The sequence below is a fragment of the Homarus americanus genome, unplaced genomic scaffold (genome assembly GCF_018991925.1).
Source record: "Homarus americanus isolate GMGI-L3 unplaced genomic scaffold, GMGI_Hamer_2.0 scaffold31037, whole genome shotgun sequence".
In the NCBI taxonomy this organism is placed as follows: domain Eukaryota; kingdom Metazoa; phylum Arthropoda; class Malacostraca; order Decapoda; family Nephropidae; genus Homarus; species Homarus americanus.
The window spans coordinates 2,569,066-2,595,256 of NW_024722227.1; the positions used below are offsets into that span (position 1 = coordinate 2,569,066).

Below are 26,191 nucleotides of genomic sequence, written 5' to 3' on the forward strand. Positions count from 1 at the left end.
ACAGGTTTAAGTGAAAAATTTAAGCATTATTCGGCATTTGTCTTACTCATCGAGTGCCCTGCTATAAGCTAGCTTTGTGAGTGTGCTCCCCCCCCCTCCTTTGAGAAATCGTGGATGTGCCATTGATTATAAACTTCTCTCCAATGATAATGAAACTTATTTAATTGTAATTACATTTAAACTGTCTGTGAAGTTGGTGTTAGCATTGATGTTTAATAATGAATTTATTCCACAAAATGAGATTATCAACCATTATAATCTTGCTTGAATTGGGTTATGCCATTGTTAGTTTTGTTATCCTTCCTTTAACAGGTACAGGTGGTATCTCCATCAACCTTACAGACCCTCACATCTTCTATAACAGGATCCTCACAACCCATCTCTCTCTCTGCTTTGAATGCTGTCCCAACATCCACTACACAGCCAGTCACGACTGCTTTACCCACGCAAATTTTACCTGGAGGAGCACAAATAATCAGTAAGGAATACCTTGTGAATCCTTGGATTTTTTTGGTATAGATTTTTTTTTACCCCTGTTGTAAAATGCTATATTTTAGTACCATTAATTGTTCCCAGACTATAATTACTCTTTCAATCTGGATTAATGGTCATTGCAACATCCTCAATTCCCACCAATATGTTACTGACGTTTGACCTACGACCAACACTAGATTAAGCGTTAGGTTTGGTTCCTGCTAAGCGTCCTGTATACTCTTTGTTTGATATTGATTTTGTCTTCACAATGCCTTGAAACAAACCCAGAAAGTGATAATACTCAGTGTACTAAGTATAAGAGAAAATGTGGAAATATTATGAAAATTGGACCAAGAATGGTCAATGAACGAAGTGTGACTAGTATGAGTAAAGAATCACAACATTGTATGACTTAAAGAATTTTCTTGAGAAAATATTGAAATTTTATGCTGATAACTAAGTTGTCACAGGAATCCATGACTCCAAGGGCGGTCTTTTTCATAAGTAAGTGTTAATTCTGGTAATCGTACGAGTGTATGAGTCAAGCAGCCCTTCCACGGTAATAGCTAATACAGTACAGTATAGGAATATGATGTACAGATGAACCTAGATTTACAATGGGTTAAGTTCCTGAAAACCATCACAAATTGAAATATTGTAAATCGAGTTCATTATAACATGGGGTTGAATGGGATACGTTCCCAGCCAGTCCGACACACACACATGTATCACCGAAAAAAAAAATCCTACACTAATAAAATAAATAGAAAACAATTAAACAACACTCACCACATCATTAAGAACAAGCCTGGCCACTTCACAATGTTAAGCTTCACCTCCAGAGACATGGTTTTCCTGGGTGTCTTGGCCTTCCCCGTTGCAGGAGCCTTCAGCAACAACTTGCTCGACATTCTTAAAGTTACACTGCTCACTTCACAGTCACAAAAACAGAGCAGAGGCACTTGTCACAAAAACAGAGTGAAGTACTTCACAGTCACAGTAAATGTAAAGAATAAATAAATAAATAAATAAATAAATAAATAAAAGAAAAAATACTGCATTGCCATTTGACAATCGTTTCATGGGACACAAGACAGAGAACAGCTGAGAAATCAACCACTCCTCTCCCCTTTCCCTCTCTGAGGGCTAACTCCAGTGCATGTAAGAAATGTGTATTCCCATTATGTTTTTGATCTTATGATAATTATTTATTTTTTGCTTTTTATTTTTTTGCACATTTTGTATGAACAATTGTGTGTGCATGTAACGGAGTACAAAAAAAGAAGAAGAAAATTACGTACAGGTGCTCCCCTACTTACGACTGCTTGGACTTAAGTCCATCGGTACTTACGACCTGCTTTGACTTTACGACCGTCGGGACATACGACTGCGGCAGTCGTGACCAAAAATGTTTTCAAATGATGCGCGCATTTTCTATACCGAAACGTTTCTGTCCCGGGCGAGAGCGTGGCGGGCTTGGGTCGCCACGTGGGTACACTCACTCTGGAGCGCTTAGTTGGTGTTTAGCTATCGTATCCTATACTGATCGCGCTGTGAACTTTCGTTATTATCGTATTTAATTGACTTTATAATGACTGAAAAGCGTAAAAGTGAGAGTGCTGCTGGTGCTCCAAAGAAAAGGAGACGGGCAATTACTTTTGAGATGAAAATGAAGATAATAACGCAGCATGAGAATGGAAAAACTGTAGCAACAATCTCATGTGACCTAGGTTTCTCACACTCGACCATATCCACTATTCTGAAGGACAAGGAACGTATTCGTGATGTAGTGAAAGGAACAACACCTATAAAGGGAACTATAATATCAAAGAAAAGACAAGGCCCTATTCACGATATGGACAAATTATTGGTGATATGGATAGAAGACCAGATACAGAAGTGTGTACCCTTAAGCCTTCTAACCATACAGGCTAAAGCAAGAATCCTGTTCCAAAGCCTGAAGGAGCAGGCAGGAGATGAATGTGATCAAACCTTTGCAGGAAGTCATGGGTGGTTTGATAGATTTAAAAAATGCTACAGTCTACACAATGTTAAGGTGAGTGGAGAGGCAGCTAGTGCCGATGTTGGTGCTGCCGAAGCTTTTAAGGAGGAGTTAGATGAAGTGATTGTGGAAGGGAATTATTTGCCTGAGCAAATATTCAATGTGGATGAGACTGGATTATTGTGGAAGCGCATGCCTGAGCGGACATACATCCACAAAGAGGCGAAAACAATGCCAGGATTCAAGGCATTCAAGGACAGAATTACACTTCTGTTGGGGGGGAATGTTGCTGGTTTCAAGCTAAAGCCCTTCATGATCTATCATTCAGAGAACCCCAGGGCTTTTAAACATGTCAGCAAGCACACACTGCCAGTGTTTTATCGCAGTAATAAGAAAGCCTGGATGACCTTAGCACTGTTTGAGGATTGGTTCATGACTTGTTTCATTCCACGAGCCAAGGAGTATTGTCTGCAACAACGGATTCCATTCAAGATTTTGCTGATTTTGGATAATGCTCCGGGACACCCACCACACCTGGACGACATGCACCCTGATGTTAAGGTAGTGTACATTCCACCTAACACTACCTCTATCATCCAACCCATGGATCAAGGTGCTATTGCTGCCTTTAAAGCGTATTATTTACGCACGACCTTCGCTCAGGCTGTTGCTGCTACTGAAGGTGAGAAAACGCTCAGAGAGTTTTGGAAGGAGTACAACGTTTTGTCATGTATAAAGAACATTAGTGCAGCATGGGATCAGGTTACAAAACATTGCATGAATGGAATATGGAAGAAAATCCTGAAAAGATATGTGAACAGTTTTAGAGGATTTAATGAAAATGAAGTTATTTCGGATATTAGTACAGTAACAAGATAGTGGAGTTAGGTAAACAGCTGGAGTTAGAAATTGATAATGAAGATGTTGGACAGTTGGTTGAAAGTGTAGCAGAAGAGCTCAGTAACAAGGATCTTATTGAACTAGATGCACAGAAAATTGCAGAGGAAGAAGAGAGACATAATGTAGAAGAAGAACCTGCACCCCCCCAAAAAGTTTTAAGTGAAACAAATGGCAGAGGCATTTGCTACAATTAATAAAGGAATGCAAATGTTTGATGGCATGGATCAAAATTATGAGCGTTATGCCAAAGTTGACAGAATGATCCAAGATGCACTTGCTTGCTACAGAGAAATTTATAATGAAAAGAAAAACAAACTGTGCAGTCTAAATTGGACATCTATTTTAAGAAGTCCCCCAGTGCTGTCTCCTCACACCCCACCAGTGCTGCCTCTTCACTCCCTCAAGATGATCCAATACCTTCAACCAGCAAGTTTCCACAGTACATAAACCTGTCTGAAGATAGTGACATTGATGACCCACCCAGCCCTGTCTCCTCCTCTGCTTCATCCAATTAATATAGTCTCCATGTATCCTGTAAATAGAAAATTATGGGGGCCCCGTGTGCATTCAGCTGACTATATTAAAGGTAAGTGCTCAGTCACACTGTATCCATTCCTCATTATTTATTACTTTTACTGTACTGTATTTCATTGTACATTTTTTATTTATTTATTTATTTATTTAAAAAATTTTTTTTATTTTTTTATTTTTATTTATTTTTTTAAATTTGGGTCCCTAACCCCGTCGTAAGATGGGGAGCACCTGTATATCTATCCGAAATTACCTATACCCTGTATATTGAATAATAACATAGCTCACAGCTCAGCCTCACCTGCTTTGAGTGCTACTGGGTGGCGAGTTGGAGACTCTGCTACACAATTACGTATCATCTACAGATGGTATTCCATGCACCAGCAAGTTTGGCCGGACGATGGTCATCGTTAATGTGAGTTTTTTTTTGTCATAAATAGGGAGGTGGCCTTAAAACATCACCATCGTTGAAGCGAAATATCATAATTAAAGAGATTGTAAATCGAGGTTTACCTATATCATCAAATATTGTGACCTGTGTCTTGATAATAAGAAATAAGCAAATTTTCCTCTATTTAACTTCACTTGGCCTATACACAACTGAAGGAGAAGTGGCAGTGTTGCTCTGTTATTCCTCATGAAGACAGAACAATAAGTGAGGTTATTAACATTATATGCTTTTAATAATTGATGATAACAATAAGTGAGGTTATTAACATTATATGCTTTTAATAATTGATGATAACAATAAATGAGGTTATTAACATTATATGCTTTTAATAATTGATGATAACAATAAGTGAGGTTATTAACATTATATGCTTTTAATAATTGATGATACACTTCATTTCATTAATAGAATTAAGTTAAGCAGATATTTAATCAATCCCATTGCCCCCACAAAAAGGTTAAGGGGTATAAGGACTTCTCATCCACCCTTTAGATTGAGTTATGCTGCATAATTGAGTAATGTACTCTGATATTAGATATATAATGGTGTGGCAAGGAGTTGACCAGTTTTAGGGACAAGATGCTAGTTTGGGGAGAATTGTCTGTAGGTCTTGTTTTCTGTAATGGGTAGCTACAATAGGCAGAAATAGCAATGGTTTTATTGTGGCAATTGCCTTGGCTCACCATCCAATGCCCCTTTTCTAAGTAATGGATCCAGATATGCTTTAAGTTGCAGCTTTGTCAGTAGCATACACTACTGCAGAGGCTTGTGACCATGATGATAGATAGCCCAGTCATGCAGACTAGCAGTGCAGTAAAGTTGTGATAATTTGTAGGATAGTTACCAGAAAACATTGTGAATCATCAAATCACAAATTATATTTTAATTGATTTAAATGAAAATAATTATGGTGGTTAAATTCCAAAGGTAAAAAAAAATATGCTTCCACTCTTCCAAAACTGCTTTAATAAACACTAAATACTGTATCGTACATAATATATAAAAAACTACAATACCGTATATCTCGGCCTATAAGACGGAATTTGAACCATTAAAAAATCTGCCCAAAGTTAGGGGGTCGTCTTAAGCACCAGATATAAAATTCTTACCTTTTAAATATTGCGGTTTAGCGTGTCAAGAGTGGTGATGGAAACATGGTAAACCACTCACAAGGTCCTACCACTAATTATTTTATACTGAAACTTACGTTTGGGAAGCTGGATTAAAATGAAGATTACCGGTATATTAAAATAATAAAAATGTATTATAAATCTGTCTAACATACCGTAAAAGAACAATATACCCCGGTAATAAACACAGCTGCTATCATCACCCCATTTGCCAGTGACAAGAAAGGGAAAGTGACCTTGACTGTGACCGCCTCTGGCTATTTTTAGCCGTCCTTGTGTTCGGAGGTGGTCAGTAATGCATATCTGTATATATACTGATCATAATACTTATCTCCTATAAATAATTCATTTAAAATTAATTTTTTTACAAAGAATATTCAGTAAATTGCGTTAATTCTTGAAACTACCGACAGTGGTAAATTTAGGATATAAATTATGAACAGAAGTCACGTCATGGATTCGGAGTTTGGTCAGCTTCACCTACCAGGTATAATGGTAGCCTCCCTTTTTCGCAAAACAAGTATATAATTAAAGAAAATAGTACGAGTAAACATCATTAGGTAGAGTTTATATACATCATCAATGTTTCTTGTGACAGGTCAAGTTAATGTTGAAGGTCTGTGGTTGAAAATGTGTACTGTAGAGGGTAACTAGTACAGTATTGATAGACACTGTAGTGAAGTTTACCTATTTAACTTCTACACTGCATCATCTGTACTTAGAAATTTACTTACAGTGAACCCTCACTTTACGCGGTCAATTGAACCCACGGCGGCCCGCGTAAAGTGAACAACATAACATATGGGATTAATTGAAATAGAGACCGGGCCGACCCCCAAACTCCACTTTTTCAGACACAATACCTACGTTGTAGTAAAAATAACTTCTTATTTTTATAATGGTATGCACACACAATTAATAATTAAGAGAAATATCAATAATATTAGGTTTTATAACACTTACATTAGTAGAAAAGATGGCTGGGCACACGGGGATGGGGGGTTGGTTCCGAGGCAGAGGGCAGATTATTGGCCCTCACCTGTATCACTTGTATCAATTGTATCACTATCCACCACAGAGGCTTGCAGGGCCTCTTTGTCAAGCCCCTCAAAGTCCATATAAGTCCATATCCTAACTATAATTATCAGTAAAGGGGTACACGCACCGCGGAATGTGAGCATTCCGGTTTTGGCAGGGTACCGCGTAAACGCGGAATGTGGGACCGCGTAAAGCGAGGGTTGACTGTACTTGTTTACAGTGAGGCGGGCAGATGCATCCCATGGCCACTTGGTGATATGTGCATCATATATACCTGTACAGTATTCATAAATGTCTCTCATAATCAGAAATATTACCGAATAAGAAATTTATGATGCACCCTGTATACAGGTGTTTACAGTACAGTATAATGTATATGGCAGTGTTTTGAAATACTTCACAGATTTGAAATTTTACCAGATACTTTATTATAAAAATTTTAAGAAATATTTTGTAACAGCAAAACAATGAGTTATGAGTGATTTTGATGGGTAAAAATTATTGTTTTTTTTGTATTTTTAAGTCACATTAAAGCACTGAAATGATATTTCTACAACTCTTAATGATTTCTTGTGTAAATAAATACTGTGATAGCCACAGCTTGGCTGCAAACTATGAACATTTGACCAAAAAAAAAAAGAATAGTAATAGAGGTACAGGGTACCTGTGAATTTATAAACATGAATTTGTACAGGCATTCCCGATAACTGATGTACAGTATATAGGGACCCTGTAAAGTCTTTGGTTAGTGAATCAACGGTTATCGGAGGAATTAATCCCGTAAGAATATACCAAATTCATGAGGTTAGGGACCGGCCACCACCCAAAAACTCTCTTCTACCCTTGATATATATCTGTTGTGCACACTGTCAAGTAAGAAAATACAGGTGTAAAGCAGATACATAAAGGAAGCATAAGCCTTAAATAAGAAATGTAAAGCATAAATTGAGACTCTTATTTACCTGTGTTGAGGAGGGTAGACTGTCTCGGGTGGCAAGTTCAAGTCTATCAATCTTTGCTGGTCCATCACTCTTATTATGCCTTATGACATCACATTAAGGTACCCTTAAGAGGGGCAGCACAAGAGAAACTATCACTGGGGTGTTTGGGTATTATTGCATAACACAAAGTCGGAAATAACAACAAAACGCAAAGTTGGAGACACATGGTTAAGTGTAAACAAGTGCATTTAGGTGTGAATGAGTCAGGGGCAGAGCCCTCTTGTGGCAAGAATTTGCTCCATGCCACCACCCGCCAAATTCAAAACGGCTCTGCTGCTCCTCTCTGATTGTCGGAACTTCGGGGTATCAACGAAACTCGATGGTACAGTATTTCCGCTATATGTAATCGTCGTTTATGCGAATCGACGGTTATTGGGGGTGTCGAGTTTCGAGGTATACCTGTTTTTTTTGTGAATTATCATGACTCCACTGTAGCCATAATTGTGAACCATCTTGCTCTTCTCTCAATCATAGAATTAGGTCTAAGGATCATTCCCCAATTTTTCTGCCACTGACCACACTCCACATCTATAACTTTCTAAGCCATTCGATTGTTGTGTACTTGAATTCTTTTGTACAATAATTAATTTAGAAAAAAAAATCAGGACAGCCAGGAACAGTTTAATGTTGACACAGTTTCTCAGTTTCTCCACTGGTTTGTTGTGTATTCCAAAAGCAGTGTCAAAAAAGTATTTACTGGTACAGGCTGTATGTGCTCTGACTTATGCAAAAGTATCCACCAGTGCCCCTTTTTTACTTGTTTGTCTTCTTTCTTTCTTCCTTCCTGTAGAAACTTACCTAACCTAACTTAACCTTGAATTGCTAAGTTGCTGATAACTAGGTTAGGATGTATGCGACTGAGTAATGAATAATTCCTATTGACATTGTTGTTCATCACTTTATGTTTAGATGTTACCTGTGTTTGTAAGTGGAAATTGAAATATTAGTAGCAGTAAATATGACACAAATTTAAAGATTTTAGATAAATAAATCACAGAAAAGAATTTACAGTAATCATTTTACTATTTTCTAGGTGCCAGTGGGTTTCAGGGTGAAGGAGATGGAACCAAGTGGGTTGTGTCAACAGGAGGTCAAGTAAACCAGGCCCAGGTTATCCCACAGCCAGAACATTCACCCACCAGTGAAACAGTTAAGACTAGGCTACGTCGTGTGGCATGCACGTGTCCAAACTGTAAAGAAGGAGACCGAGGGGGAGACAACAAGAAGAAAGTGCATATATGTCATATTCCTGGTTGCAATAAGATGTATGGCAAAACATCACACTTAAGAGCTCATTTAAGATGGCATTCTGGAGAACGGCCATTCAGGTGCTCTTGGCTTTTCTGCAATAAGAGGTTCACACGTTCTGATGAACTACAGGTATGTTATACTAGTGTTTGGTTCTTGTGATCCAAAAAAAACTCCCCCTGGTTTTGTTTCCACCCAGTAGCAAGTTTAATTTTTCTCCTTCACCATTATTGCCCTCTCTGTTTTGTTTTCCCACAGTCTTCCCTTGCCTGCCTTTTGCCTATTTCTTTCCCATTTGTTGGCAGGGCTTGGGAGCTGGAGTTATAAATGGGTATCCAGAGAGGTAGATGCGTGCTTTCCTTCATGGTGACAACTGTTATACTGATTATTTGCTTAAGATGCAGTCAAGGAGAAGTGTGAGTGAGCGGGGATGAGCTATTGCCACAATAATAGTCATCTACTGACGTGGGAAATTTAAAAAAATTAAGCGCTAGATTGAAGACAACAGACCCCTACTACATCGGGTGCTCTGGGACGATGTCAAACCTTTAAGGGTTAATCATTATGTGTGTAGAAGCAGGCACTGAGGGTGGAAGGGAGTGAGCTAAAGCTGGCATTTCCTCACTCACTGCTCTGCTCTCTCACCGTCTCCTGGTAAATGGCAATGCAATTTTTTTATTTATTTTTTATTTATTTATTTATTTATTTTTTTAATATTCCTCACCTTTACTGGATCAGTGTATATTATTTTTTGTACAAAGAATAAGTTCTTCCACGTGCATTCCTCCCATGCATCCAGCTTGCAACACAGTTCAGGCAGTTACCCAGCTCAGCCAACTCACAGATGTGTGGTGGCCACTGTGGTGGGTGTATTGCATTTAAAGCCTAGTAACCCACTGCCTCCTAACCCATTTACATCCACATTGCTCTTTATTTTTCTTATTTATAGTTTTATATTATATTTTCCATATTTCTAAGCCACATTAGAGTACAGTATTGGAATGATTTTTTCACAACTTTATACTGTAGTTTCATTAAAAGCAACAATAAACATGGTGGCTAGGCTGGTGAGTCAGAGACAAAGTTATAGCCTACCACCTACACACACACATTCACTTCTCATACATACACACCTATGCTCTTCATTTTTCATATACAGTAATATCTCCATCAGCCGGAATCCCTCAAACCCGGAACTCTCCGATAGCCGGAATTGAAATTAGCTCAGAAAAGCATTCCCAAAGCCGGAATTTAAAAAAGAATTCGGCTTTGGGAACAAATTTTCCGAGGTCGAAAATCGAGAGCATATTCTGAAAATGTCTTGGATAAAGATGAAAGCTCAAGTATTTTGGGGAGGGACCAGACCTGACTCAATGTCAGGTGGAGGTAAGGTAGGGGATTAGTGGTCTCATATTACTGACTTTCTGGTGGAATGTCAGGTCATCCTTTCTTGGGTAGGGGATTAGTGGGTCTCATGACCTGAAGATGTCTTGAATAAACACAAAACCTAAAGTATTTTAGAGAGATAAATGAGCAAAGCTGTATCCCTTCTACATTACATTACATAACATTTTAAAATATGGAGTGAGAAAGCAAAAAGGTGTGGGTGATTAGAGAGATGGGTGCTTGTTGTCTTAATTCCCGTGTGTGTGTGTGTGTGTTTTGAGCTTGTCAAGCACAATGTAGGATTTGAAGAAGTTGATGAAGAGTTTGTTCAGGAGTCAGGTGGTGAGGTGATATGCCAAGACACACATCAGCTGTTGAGGAGCTTAGCTCTTGGTAACACTGGTGCATGCTATCACTCCTTTCCACTCCAACTCTCTAATCACCCACAACTTTCAGCTTTCTCACTCCACATTTTAAAATCTTATGTAACATAATGTTGAAGGGATACAATATGATAAGTGTAAGTATAAAAAATACTGTATTTTAGCTTTCATGTTTATTCAAGACATCTTCGGGTCCTGAGACCTACTATTCCCCCACCCAACAGTGGGTGACTTGACATTGTATCAGGTCAGTTATATGAGACCACCAATACCCCACCCTACCTCCACCTGACATTGTGTCAGGTCAGGTCAGTTACATGAGACCCGCTAATCCCCCACAGCTCCAAGAGAGTGAAAAATACCAGTCATTGCTCTAACACACAGCTTCATTCACGACCATATATAGATTTTTAGTTTAGACTCTTGGAAAACTCCCCAGCACACAGAAACATTATGAGGATGTGGGCTAGTGTTTGTCTGTGCAAGATGCATAGTTTAGACACTCGGAAAGTTTTTCCAGTAACCAGAAATATTTCCGGGGATGGGGGGGACTTTTCTGTGTTTGAAAAAGTTGTCTGGTTAGCCGGAAATCTCTCATCCCCGGAAGTGCTCTGCACCAATTGTTCCGGTTAACTGGGATATCACTGTATTATAGTTTTATATTATATTTTCTTTATTTCTAAGCCACATTGTTTATATAGATTAGAGTAATTGTTAAAGAAGTCTGTTTTTCTGAGAGCCGTGCCAGGAGTCAACTGGCTGACATGCGGGAGATGGTAATGCATGTTGTCATTGTTACATATAATGAAACTAAAAAAGTTGTGAAAAATCATTGCAACACTCTAATGTAACTTAGCGATAAAGAAAATATAAAACTATAAAATAAGAAATATGAAGAGCATGGGTGTGTATTCTGTGTAGGAGGTAATCTTAAGTGTGGAAGCAGTGGGCAGTTTGTCAATAGTGTATCTGGTGACTCAGCTGGTGAGGCCTATTTCACTTTAAATGCACACCACACAACCACCTCTGATGTAAGTTTAGTTTATCTTCTTTGCCACTGATTGTCAACTTGATTTCAACAGAGAATATTTAGGAAAATTAATGAAAGCATAAAAATTTTTAAATTATACAAGACAGTGCGCACACTGCCGACCGACCGTTAGCAATTCTTACAGAGGAACACACCCAAACCCCCTCCCCTGCTTAGTACACGCGGCAGCTGAGGCCGAGAGAGGAGCGAGTGGAAGTATCTCCCCCAGGCATATGCTCCAACACTCACTGTGTCGTTTTTTCCCCCCCTGAGTAAAGTTGAATGCGCATCAGTTAAATGCGCATAAGATGCGACTCGACTGTACATGTAATTTGATATTTTACTAGGCTGCATATATTTTGGCTGTTCAGTGTCAACATGGTAGGGATTCCAAGTAAAGAAAAATAATAATAATAATTTTTTTTTCTAAAAAATGCGACGTCGACAACACACCCATCTCCACCTCTCGAGAGTTGACATTTGTTTACTGCTCGCTCTGGGGCAAGAGATGGCAGCAGTGATGCAGGTGTGGGAGGGGGTTTTGAGAATTGCAATTAAATGCCAGGTAGTGACGTGTCCTCCTAATATAACGTATTTTAGTAATTATTAGATGTTTTAATTGCCTTTATGTTGGCCTGGCGAGTTAATGCAAGGCATATACATATGCAGGTACAAAGCTAGATGTTGCATTCTGGAAAAAAAAATGCCTGAATGGGGGTTGTACTATATTAATGACTGTGTTCTAACAATTTGGTCAAATCTGTCAAGCTTTTGTGTAATTCACGCGCACCTACATTGATTTATTTCCTTTCTTTTTCTTCTTTCAATATTTGTTCTTAAAGTAAAAACAGGGCGTATGAAAGTTCAATTATATTTTTCTTTGTTAAGTCATCAGTGTTAAAATATTACCAGTATACAGTAGGTACTATGTAATGTATACTGTATTTGTCTATCAGCATTTGACTAGTTGAAAAATGTTTTAAAGATTAGAGACACTTGTTAAAGGATTAAAAAGTCTCTTTTATCTTACAGCGTCATAAGCGCACACACACAGGGGAGAAGCGGTTTCACTGCCCAGAGTGCCAGAAGCGTTTTATGCGTTCTGACCATCTCTCAAAGCATGTTAAAACCCATACAAAACAGAAGGGGATGGTGAGTACTTGGAATGTTTTCTCAAATGTAAGTGGATATTGCAGTTTTTTCTTATGCTTAATGGGGTTTTGGGGTAAGTTATCAAAAAATGGTTTCTTTTTGTGCTTGTTCCCATTTGACAAGTCATGTTTGTTTTTGTTTGTTTTTATGATAGTGTCTGTTGTATCCACGAGTTGTCATTATTTCAGTGCCAAGAAGTCTCCATGTATCGATGAATTACCCTATTATCCTTTCTTATTAAGATTTTATTTTGTAATACAAATTACATATATTTCATGGCAGTACATTTTGTGTTTACATTTACAGTTAATATTACTACTGTAAATTATTTATACATTTTATAAAAAAAATTACTTGCACTGTTCCAGTAATCCCATTCAAGCCTGTGCTCTTCACTTGAAAGGAATATATTTGTTGAACTTACCAAGGCATAAACCTTTACTTATCAGTCTGTAGATATGCACCAGACCACTGGGTCTAGTCTACCATGGAGACATTGCCAGGACAAAAATTGAGTGGGTCAAAACTAAAGATCCAAAAGGGTTCTCCCAAAACTAGACTTCTATTGATTATTAATTTTCTGGGTGATATTTCACCATAAGCTTATTTATTACATTTTTACATTTGTCCAACCTCAGCACCATCTTAAACTTAAAAAAGAATCTTATGTTTATGGTAAAATAGCCCCCCCCCCCCCAAAAGTAGAAGTACTGTACTGTAATCATATTTTATAACCATACCTTGCAAAGAAAAAAAGAAAAAGCTATTTGCCAAAAACTGCACCAAAGATGTTTGTCTTATTTTTTGTTTTATAGTAAACTTTAGGGGACCTATTTTGCCTTGATTATTATGTACCTATATATTGGTAATTGTGAAGTTCATTATTTTTTTAAGTTTTCATGAAGAAAAAAAAACATTGTGGTTTAGAATTATCCAAGGATTTCATCCTCCAATTTAATGTACTTTTTGCTGAATCACCATATATATATATATATATATATATATATATATATATATATATATATATATATATATATATATATATATATATATATATATATATATATATATATATATATATATATATATATATATATATATATATATAAGTATATCAATAGAAGGTGCGTGTGTGTTTCAATGGGTATATGGTTCCAGCTCACCGAAAATTTCCTAAATTCAACAAAAATGGTAGAAAAGTTCACTTACTTTGAGGTGTGTATGTAGAAGGCTCCTGGATGATGATGATGATGATGGGATTTAGAATGGGGGTGGAGGAGAAGGAAGAAGAGAAGGCATTGGGGTGGAAGAGAAGTCACCCCATGGTGCCATTTCACCCATAAAATTTTAGCTCTCTGGTTTAATTCAAGATTATTTTCTTTAAATCAATGCTGCACTGCATTATATATTGTCAATATATAAAATATATTTCAAAATGACCAATAATTTGCTTGGAAACACAGAAAAAAAGCATTTAGTTGAAGAGAGTCTCAAGCAAGATGTTACCTCCAGTGAAAACAGAGAGAGACTGACGCCTGTTTGCTGTGTTAAGAGGCTGGATGCCGCGCATTAAACTAGTCACTTTACCTTCAATTTTGTTCAATAATTGTTAAAATGACTAAAAAATTGAATATTAAACTTTTAAAATTATTGAATAGTATAAACTTCTTGATATTTACAAAAATAGTAAGGAATTTAAGCCCTAGAACCGATTAATGTATTGGCGGACTGATACTAAAGCTGGTTGCCCGGTCAGTGCAAGCGAAAACATGTTGAGGTCGGTTCGTAAGAAGTTCGTTAAGCGAATTTTTTGTTAACCGAATTGAAGATCCTTATGGAAGGCAGTTCGTTAATCGAAATTACGTTAACCGAGGTGTTCGTAGTATATATATATATATATATATATATATATATATATATATATATATATATATATATACACAAGTAAATCACTGTAGGTGCGCGTGATCTAGGTATATGCTGATAACCACAAGGAAAGAAGAAAACACGAAGTTCCCAAGCGCTTTCGTGTAATTTATCATGGTGTAATATATCATGGTAGGACACTTGAACTATTGTGGTCTGTGTCCTTATGGATCCACTTGTCTAATTATTGATGTTGCAGCCATAGTCATTTTCAACAGTAATTATCTGTGAACATTTCATTCATGATCACTGGAAATTTCAGTCTACTGTCTCAATTTTAATGTGATTTACATAACCTGTATCACAATGAGAGTTGTTTTCCATTCTTTACCTTTCACTAAGGTAGTTTTATCACGTCTCCATATAGAATAAAAAAAAATTTCTTCATCTTTACGGTGTTATACATTACAGTAAACCCTCGAAGATATGGACTAAAAGGGGGAACCACCTGTCCGAAAAAGCCGATTGTCCGATTCCGGTGAATGTACTAAATATATAAAAACGATAAATAATTTTATAAAAAACACCAAAAATACAGTACTGTACAGGTACATATTATCCTGACCACTGGGGTTAGCAATAGTTATACAGACTTTTTCCTGTGAAAAAGCCATAATTTTGAGCAACATATTATTGTACTGTACTCACTTTGTACTCAAATGTACTACACTAAAGGACTAAAAAATTTATCTCTTGTGCAAACTATGTGATGTCCATACTCAAATTAATCACTATCTTAAAAGGATTCCAGCAGTGTAAGTTATATTCTGCTAAGTTTAGTCTGTGACATTTTATAAGATAAAAACTTTAAGCCTAAAACTACCTTCACCCTGTTTTGGGAATGCTTCTTAACCCAGAACCCACAAATTTTTTGTCCGAATCTTCCGAAATCTGGATTTACAGGGTCCAAATATTCGAGGGTTCACTGTATGACACACCAGAGAAAGAATTCTGAAAAACACTTGAATTATGGCTTATGTTGGTAACCCTGCCTCAATTTTGAATTGTTGCAAAGGCCACCAGACCCAGGGGTGCAGATTATTATTGTTATTATTATTTATTTATTTATTTATTTATTTATTTATTTTTTTACTACATGATGCATGCCAGCTGAAAAAATGTGTTCTGTCGAATCAAAGAACAGGGGAGCTTATGCTGTCAACCCAGCATTGGTATTGGCATTGCTGTTGGTTAAAATTTTCCTGTAAATGTTTCAAGTGCTTAATATTGTCTTAAGTGTTCAGCCTAAGATAATCACATTTAGTACATACGGTACATACACTTTGGATTCATTTCCCATTACACAAATACCTGTAGGTGGGCATCAGCATTTGCAAATGCATTTGCTTTATAGATTTTCTTCAGACTACATGTAACATCCGTGTACGGTATCAGAGTAAAGTTTGGTTAAATGGTTCCAATGAAACTTCTTATATGTTTGGTGGTACCTAAAATGGGTATATAAAAAAAATAAAATTTTTTGTTACATTGCTGCTGTAACTGAATAGTATAAGGATAAAAAAGGACATATTTTTCACACTGTTGTCTTGTTTTTGAGTAAAATAAATTCTTCCACAAAATTTCACTGATACAGTACAGTCAACCCTCACTTTACGCGGTTAATGTAACCCACAGGGTACCGCGGAAAGTGAGAAACGCGTAAAGTGAATAACATAACATATGGGATTAATTGAAATAGAGACCGGGCCGACCCCCAAACTCCACTTTTTGACGACACACAACTATGTTGTAGTAAAAATATTATCTTAACTTTATGATGGTATGCACACACAATTAATAATTAAGAGAAATATCAATAATATTAGGTTTTTTAACACTTACATTAATAGAAAAGATGGCTGGGCACACGGGGATGGGCGGTTGGTTCTGAGGCAGAGGGCAGATTATTGGCCCTCACCTGTATCACTTGTATCAATTGTATTACTATCCACCACAGAGGCTTGCAGGGCCTCTTTGTCAAACCCCCCAAAGTCCATATCCTCACCATAATTATCACTATCACTGACTTGGGCCGGCTGTGGTGGGTGGCGGGTGAAGAACTGGTAATGTTTTGATGACTGGGCGACCTTGTGCGCACCATGTTCGCGCCGCTTACACAACATGGCGGATGGCGGGAGGTTTGGATCCAAAAATGGCACGGCTCGCCAGCCGCTCTCCGCGTATAGGGGTACATGCACCGCGGAATGTGAGCATCCTGGGTTCCGGCAGGGCACCGCGTAAACGTGGAAACGCGGAATGTGGGACCGCGTAAAGTGAGGGTTGATTGTACTGTATTGATAAGTCCTCTTCAACAGAAGCTTGTTGAAAGAAAACCATAATCAGGTCTTTTAAGTCATAATTCATAGTTAAAGGAAGGTCAGAAGTCAGAAGCTTGTCCAGAGTGAAACTCCTGTATTTATATAATGATAACAACAGGATTATGAAACATCACATGAACTTGTTCCATCACTAAGCAGAGTACAGAGTACTGTACCAAATTCATGTCTGCATCAGAGGTCAAGGACACAGCTGAAGGTCATATTTCCCCCAAAATTGCAGCATAACTGTATCAACATAGATATTTTAAACAAAACTGATTTGTGTCATCACTTAACAAGGACTACCCACCAGACTCGTGTCTGTATCAGAGGTCAAGGTCAATGCTGAAGGTAAATGGACAAAATAATACTTAAATATTGCTACAGTACAGTATATATATTTTGATGAAATTTTACATCCGTACGAGTAAACATCATTAGGTAGAGTTTATATACATCATCAATGTTTCTTGTGACAGGTCAAGTTAATGTTGAAGGTCTGTGGTTGAAAATGTGTACTGTAGAGGGTAACTAGTACAGTATTGATAGACACTGTAGTGGAGTTTACCTATTTAACTTCTACACTGCATCATCTGTACTTAGAAATTTACTTACAGTGAACCCTCACTTTACGCGGTCAATTGAACCCACGGCGGCCCGCGTAAAGTGAGAAACGCGTAAAGTGAACAACATAACATATGGGATTAATTGAAATAGAGACCGGGCCGACCCCCAAACTCCACTTTTTCAGACAATACCTACGTTGTAGTAAAAATAACTTCTTATTTTTATAATGGTATGCACACAATTAATAATTAAGAGAAATATCAATAATATTAGGTTTTTTAACACTTACATTAGTAGAAAAGATGGCTGGGCACACGGGGATGGGGGGTTGGTTCTGAGGCAGAGGGCAGATTATTGGCCCTCACCTGTATCACTTGTATCAATTGTATCACTATCCACCACAGAGGCTTGCAGGGCCTCTTTGTCAACCCCCTCAAAGTCCATATAAGTCCATATCCTCACTATCATTATCACTATCACTGACTTGGGCCGGCTGTGGTGGGTGGCGGGTGAAGAACTCGGTAATGTTTTGATGACTGGGTGACCTTGTGCGCACCCTGCTCGCGCCGCTCTCCATGTAAAAGGGCACACACACCGCGGAAAGTGAGCATTCCGGTTTCGGCAGGGTACCGCGTAAACGTGGAAATGCGTAAAGTGGGACCGCGTAAAGCGAGGGCTGACTGTATTAGAATAAATTGGGAATTGGGATTTCATTATATTCCTTTTGAAATAGTTAAGAAACTGTGGTTGACCGTCGCCAATGTTTTGTTCCAACATCATAAGATTTATGAAATTACGATTGATAGTAATCTTTCTCAACATTTAATAGCTATATTTTTTAAGTTCATTGTCATAAATAATTTTAAATGGTGGCTATCATACTGCAACATGAAGCTCTTTATTCATCTAACCAAACAATCTTTGATTACTCTGAGTTAGGTCGGTTAAGTTTGATTAGTTGGTACATTTTGTCTTTAGTAGTGATTCATTCTTTTCTGAGGTTCTTATATTGGTAGAAGGAAACAGTGGTGGTGCTGTACCACAGTTTGTTGACTTATGTTTCAAAATTTCTATACATACAGTAATATAAACTATTCATTTCATAATTTTTTTATAATTTTGGGTGACCACCCTGCTGATAGATTTTTGGAATTGTCAATAAATAAAAAACAATATTTGTTGGTTGTAAGTCATTTCTGGCATTGCTAAAACACATGCTATATAAAAAAAAATCTGAAACTCTCCAGGCATCCCTCTCTATACAAATGGGTAAGTTCCTTGACAACCATTTGTAAAGTGAATATTTGTACTGTATAATGAATAACATAACATTGGAAAAATAGGGTTCACTTCCCCAGTGACAATAAAACCCCAATATTATACCTAAAATAAAATGAAATCGGTTCACGAACAAAAAGCAAAATAAACCAACCTAACCTTTAAATTAGTATCTAACTTCAGGGATAACTCGCTATTCGCAACCCCACTTATTTGCAATTGATATATTAACACCCATATTCGATATTTGCAAAACATAATCCGCTTATTTGCAAAGCGAATTACAAAAAATAGTGTACATGGAAATGGCATGTTGCCAAATGACGATGCAGTATTTTTTTATTACTGTTTTAGTATTACTGTACAGGGTATATTTTTAAATATTCCTCACATTTATTGGTTCCAATCAACCCCTATTTCCATTATTTCTAATGGCCAGTAATTCCCCATTTTAAGTGGATTCAATTTAGTTGGGGATTTTCCAGTCCCTAATATCCTTAGACAACAAGGACTCTCTGTATACTGTACAGTATTGTATAATGGAATTCTTGTAAAAACTTTCAATTTATTTAAGAAGAAAATAAAAATACACTAGTAATTGAAATTTTCCTCCTTCCCTCACTCCAAAAATTAACAAAAACTGCTATAATAAAAAAAAATATATTGTAAGTCAGACAGTCATAACTTGGGGACTGGCTGTGTACAGTATGTATTGTATTTTCGTCATTTCTAAGTCACATTAGAGTATTGAAGTGCTTTTCCACAACTTTTATAGTTTCATTACATGTAAGAATGGCAATGTGCATCGTCATCTCACACCTGATGATCAGCATCTTTTATCCTCAATTCTTCAATCTTAATTCAATTTTATTCATGTGTAAGAGTATTTTGAGATTAATATCTTCCGCATGTTATGTATAATCGATTATCTTATTGAGGTAGATCTTTCAACAATTACTCATTTATTTATTTATAGTAGAAAATTTATTTTATGTGGGGGAATACAACTGTGTCAAGGGGTAACTATGACAATCTTTAGCATAATTCTGATGAACACTAATTACACATTTACAGTGCTGTTCTGTTCTCAACAACAGATCTTGTCTCATTTTTTAATATTTGAAAATGAAAAGAAGTAAACAATCAAATGTGTAAAGGGCTGAAATGTTTACTGATGAGGGTGAAGTAACAATAAGCCATGTGTCCCAGCCATAAGAGGGACATAAGACAAGTAATGTACAGAATCTTTCAAAAAATTTGGTTGTCAGTTATATCCCTTAACTAGAACTAAGTGATCATGTCTGATTAAGTCAAAATCTCAATGTAATTTTTAATGTTAGAGGTAATTTAGCTATAGTCAACCTATTACAGTCTAACACCTTTAGGTATAAGGAATGTATATCATAATTATGATCCTTTAAGAAGCTTAACCTTGGGCCAACAAGCTATGTGCATCACTAAGCAAACATGAACTGTTGAACATAAACAGTATCATTCACAGTTCTGATGCTATATGTGCACATGCAGTACAGTATTTAATGAGCGACTGTAACCATAGCTACAGACTTGACTAAAATCTCTCTTTAAGTTTAAACTGTCACCAGTGTTATGTATTTTGGGGACCTGGACAGCAGCCCTGTTTTTTCCAGAGTTTAAGTTTGATATAATGGGGACTTACTGTACAGTACTGTACTTCATTTATGTTACAGCTAAGCTAACAAAACAATTCTTTGTTCATTGTTGTGTTACTGTAGAATCTGCAACACTGTGGAACTGTGCAATAGCTGAGTGTTCAGTGAAGGCTTTGAATGAGCAACCTTGCTTTAAATGTATTGATTACAAGTACCTAGTTACATTACTGTATTTAGGTAAATGAATAATCAGAAAAACATTGAAGTGCACCGACATGAGATTTCTATCTGTTAAGGATCCTTAATAAGATGATGAAATTAATGTCCTGTCCTCTGATATTTCCCATTTGAAAAATTTTCTTGACTAAATCCTATATGTGCATTCTTCACCAACTGATGAGATATAAAAGTTTAATCTTTGTGATGCTTGGTAAAATAAATTCCTTAAAGTAAAGAACATTCTTTATGTTGTTTAAAAAAAATTGCATATGTCTCCTAAAACTTCCTTTAACCTTGGTTTTCTAACAATTCATCAATCATTTTCAGAATATTTCGAATCCCACACAATCTTCAGAGAGTAGCAACTCCTCAGATGCAGGAGAGAAAATGCTTATCACAATGCCAGACCAGTCTGTCGATCCCCTCCACATCTCTACTGATGGAGACGTGCCTACCAATGTTCCTCAACCACAGTGATCTCTTAGGTCATGTCACTTATTTTTTTGTAATTATCAAGATATTCATCCCCAAACAACAAAATTAAATACAGTAGTTAACATGTACAGTAAGTGAAGAGCAAGATATATCTATAGAGTAACCCCCAAACTTTCCTCATGCTGTTTTTGTTCTTAGTGCTGTACAAACAAGTGGCACTTTATTCCTTGGTCAGATTATCTAAAGCAACCAATTTTTTTTATCCATTGCTTCAAAGATTGCATTAAATCTTCACCACATGATGGTGGAGAGGACAGCATATGTAGTGTTTGGGGATATATATTTTTGATTTGCCACCCTGCTTTCGATACAGGAAATGGCATTCGTGATAAGTAGACTAAATATAAAATGGATAAGGTGTGAAATAATTTCCTTGTCTTATTCATCTCAAAGATGACTTTGTTTATACAGGGAATAATTGTCAAAGTATATGTGAAATACATAATCGTTTTTATCAAGTTTTAAGCTGGACAATGCTGCTCCTTCTGTAATTTTTTTATTATTTTTTTTTACTTGGATTAAAATGCATCCCAGTTACCAATTATAATGTTGTAGAATGTGAAATAACAAAACACAAATAGATCAATTGAACATTGTGATAAATTATGAATTGTAAATGAGTCCCTTGTTACTGTCCAATCCTAAGTATAAAATATTTAGTATCTAAATGTATGGTGTGGTATAATCAGAAATAGAAATGGGGTTGTGTGATGAAAAAAGGGGATGCTATTATTAACCAACCCCAAACACTGCCCATAGTGGTTATGCAGTACAGAAAACCCTTGTTATTCACGGGGTTAGGTTCTAAGGAATGGCACAAATAGACAAAACCGTGAATAGCACCTTAGACTACCTTAGTGCACTACTGTATACTTATACCAAACAACTGACCAGCCGTGGCACCACTTATTCCCTCTTTTAACTTATCTAGTAATTCAACTTTCTTTGTCAGTGTCATCACTGTCTTCTGCCTTTTACATTGCACTCCACTAGCATCACTAGCACTGACACTTGGCAGTCTTTTAAAGGCTATTTCACACAGAAACACTATTGTTTTGAGAGTACAACTTGAGATGACGCGTGGGGTGACTCGTTGTGCTGCTGGAAAAGGCTTGCAAACTATCCACCATCTGATTACTGTGAATCGTCAAAATCACGAATCGCAAACCCACGAATGGCAAGGGTCTGCTGTATTGCCGCATGTTAATTTTGCCCCCATATCTGTACATAATCTTGTGCACAGCTTTGCTCAAGTTAAATGTGGATCCAATTATATATATATATATATATATATATATATATATATATATATATATATATATATATATATATATATATATATATATATATATATATATATATATATATATATATACATACATACATACATACCAGTACGTATGTACATTACCCTAATATTCAGAGATAAGCCCAAAAAGTGATCTGGAATTCCATAATGTGATTTACATAAGAAACTTTAGCAATATGTACTCAAGTAGAATTTCAAATATTTTATATTCACCTTTTGTAATACATAATCCGAATTTTAATAGCTATTACATACTACAGAGCAGAACAGTAATCCCATCTTCTTTGACAATCATTCTTTTTACCTTTTCCAGAATATGAAGGTTGTTGAATTGCTTTAATATAATGTGCTACATAATTATATTTTTTTATATGAATGCATTTTCATGCATTTCAGTATTTTTTGTTTCATAGATTAATATAAAATGCTGCCAGGAGTTAATGATCTTAAGTTCATTTATATGTGCTTATTATAAGGCTTCTTGCCATTCTAGTCTTACTGACTGCAAAAAAGTATCTTGACATCCATGGAATGAAGATCTCATTTTGATTAACATTGTGGAACACACCACAGTTGGTAGCAATGATGTTTTGTGACTGAGTTATGTTTACATACCCTAAACATGATAAAGTTATACAAATCAAGTAATTATAACAGACTTCATTTATAATTTACTGGTGCTAAAAAGAAGAAAATACAAACATCAATGAGACGTAGAAAGATATAAACAAATTTAAATAATAGCAGTCTGGACATGTTAGGTTTTGGATACCACTGGACTTTTGTTTAGTACAGGTGGCCTATCAAAAATCCGGCAACCTCAGGACCTGAGGAGTGCCGGATTTTCGAAAATGCCGGAAAACTGATGGTTATATTTGCTGTATAAGTTTAACAGAAAATGACTACCTGTACAGTCCTTTAAGCAAAGAAAATTAAACACTTAAGTTAGGATAATATAATTGACATTGCTGGATTCCTTGTAAGACCAGGAATATTTTGAATATAAATTTCATATGTTTTGCACAAAAGATAACATATTTACTCAGAGTAAACATTATATCTAAAATTTGTATGTCTAATGCAAAATCTATGATGTTTATATTCAAAATGATCATCAAATTGTAAGAATTCCAGCAATGTAAATTATATTCTGGCCGGGTAATTTGTATGAATTTTATGAGCTAAAACATATATCTTCATTAAATAAACAAAGAAATATTTGAAAATGCCCTCCGAAATCCATGCCGGAAAACTGAAGGTTCCAGTTTATCGGTTGCCGGATTTTTGATAGGCCACCTGTAGTAAGTGATACTGTAGTTTTAAAAAAATAGTGCTGTCAGTTCAGCTACTGTTACTGACAATGTATGGACTTTGTAAGTGATCAGTATGAACAGATATTACCTTGGTACAATATAAACAAAAACAAACTGAAAATTTTTCAGTTCATATTCTGTAGCTATTAAATATTATATTCTTTAGAATGCTTAAAATTACTCAGTACTGCATTATTGTGTATCGTCACCAATGCTGTGTGTCACAGATAAGACCTCTAATGTTAGAATTGGTTTGCACATTCAGGAGTTTTTATCATTTATACTTTTATATAGCAAAGTAGAATGTCACATTCTGCTTTGCAATTTACAGGTAGACCCCAATTAATGAGGTTACATTCCTGAGAAACCTTTCTTCATAAATCAATGTATATTTCACCATATACAGTATTCCCATTATAAAAGGTGAGATATGTTCTTAAGTAAAAAAAAAAAGTTTTAAATGCCACAAAAATGCTACAAAACAAATTTTTTATACTGGATGTACACAATGATTATAAACCAATAATAAACACGAAAAGCGAAATACTGTACATTCAGTACAGTAATAATTTTATTACTACAGTACTATACTGTATTGTATTTTTTAAAAACTGGATGAGATTGTAAAAAAATAACATTTTGAAATGCTAAGCCAGCCATAGTAATACATTGACTCCCATTATATAATAGGAGATACATTACAAAATAAAATTCATGCTTGATTCTCAATGAATAAAGGAATAGCTTTATTCTAAATTCCTGCTGCTCGGTTTATATGGCACAAACGTAGCTTCAGACTGGGCGTGCTCTATACTCTATTAATAATTATATTTGGCTTTCACAATGCCCTAAAAAACACAAAAGTGATAGAACTGAGTTCTGTAAAAACTGGACCACAGTACAGTGATATCGTGGGCTGGCTTCCAATGTTTAAAGAGCAGAAAATTAAAGCCATTGCAGAAAAAAGTCAAAAGAAAAACAGGCATAAAGCCAATTGCCAACATTTCAGCTCAGTCAGCTGATGTTCCACTCGCCCTCCCTCATGCATTGCCAGCAATATCCACACCTCCAAATATTTCTTCATTTCCAAACCTTAATAAATCAGGGTCTGGCTGTATAGTAAATGAACAAAGGAGAAAAATTCTGAATATGCAATCCATAATAGAGGCACAATGGAGAGCTAAAAGGAACCATAAAAAAAAAATACAGAAATTAGAAAAGTTATCATAGCACTGTATTAGAATTTTATAGTATTTAAATTTTGTATTTAATAGTATTTAAATTTTATATTTTATCGTATTTAAATTTTAACGTCCTGATACTTTTTTGCCGACTGTACAGAACACCACTATCTAAACATCAACGAAATTCCTGAAGGTAGGAAAATGTATCATGGTGCCAGACATTAGTTATTATATGATTGCTCTAACTTCCTGCAAGGTAGGTATCACATTCCAAAAAGGATTTAGAATGTGCAATGATGTAATGACCTTTGTCTTGTTGGAATATTAAATTCTCAGCATAGTATAATTAATGGTCCGCAAATAAGAGTTGCACATCAATTACACTTCTCACCGTGTTGTGTGATGCAGTTATCTTTTCCACTTTAAACTAATTTTGGCCTAAAAAGTCAGGCTTTATATGTTTGAATGTATGTGCTCACTGTGAGTTGATGTAATAATTTTTCTTAAGTAACTAAAAATAACTTTCTTTTCTTATCTTTCACCATGTAAATGCAAGAATGATGATGTCCTGGGTCACACCCACATTATACTATTGCCTCCTGACATACATGGTACTTTGACCAAAATCAACAGTTGACACCATAAAATATTTATGTAGCAGTTCCATGAAAGCTGGGAAATTGTAACAAGTTTTTAGTGTTTGTGCCAAATCAATATCAGTTTTGACGTGCACGAGCACTGGGCTGTTATCTGCAGACTTCATTATTTTAGTTTAATATGGTAACAAATGTTATTGTGTTTGGCTGAAGTTGGACAAAGAACATAAGTCAGAGGCAGTTGTCTCAGTAAGTGTCTTCCTAGTCAAGTGACTGCATCTCTTTCTATGTTATCATTGTATATATTTTGCCAAGTTATTTATTTCTTGTATATATTTATGTCTTTTTACATTTTTATAAAATTTAAATGTGCAGTTGTAATGCACAAGGTTTCTGTAACTTCGCGACAGTCCCATGAAAAGTTTGGTACCTGAACTGGAGGATAACTGTTTTTGTGCTTTAAGAGGTTCAGGTGTTAAATATTTATTAAAAGACAGCATAATAACTCCAAATGGCAGCTCATTCATAGTGGTAGGAGCCTTATTTTCAAAGAATTATAGTTAATAGGTGCCTTGCCATATTTTGTCACAAAAATAACATGTTATATTGACCAGAATGCACAAATTTAA

The 26,191-nt window shown here is 36.0% G+C and overlaps 1 protein-coding gene across 3 annotated transcripts in view; it reads left to right on the top strand.

Annotated features, from left to right (window-relative positions):
• The window catches only part of LOC121862284 (transcription factor Sp9-like), a 62,085-nt gene extending 39,625 nt beyond the window's left edge, over positions 1–22,460 (top strand). For 2 of the 3 annotated variants that reach the window (XM_042360415.1, XM_042360413.1), the window contains 4 exons: positions 313–478; positions 8,561–8,907; positions 12,607–12,753; positions 20,993–22,460. In XM_042360415.1, coding sequence (XP_042216349.1) covers positions 313–478; positions 8,561–8,907; positions 12,607–12,753; positions 20,993–21,142 — 810 coding nt within the window. In that variant the 3' untranslated portion in view covers positions 21,143–22,460. The remainder of the gene's footprint in view (positions 1–312; positions 479–8,560; positions 8,908–12,606; positions 12,754–20,992) is intronic. The other variant, XM_042360414.1, reaches the window with a different exon arrangement.
• The last annotated feature ends 3,731 nt before the right edge of the window (positions 22,461–26,191 follow it).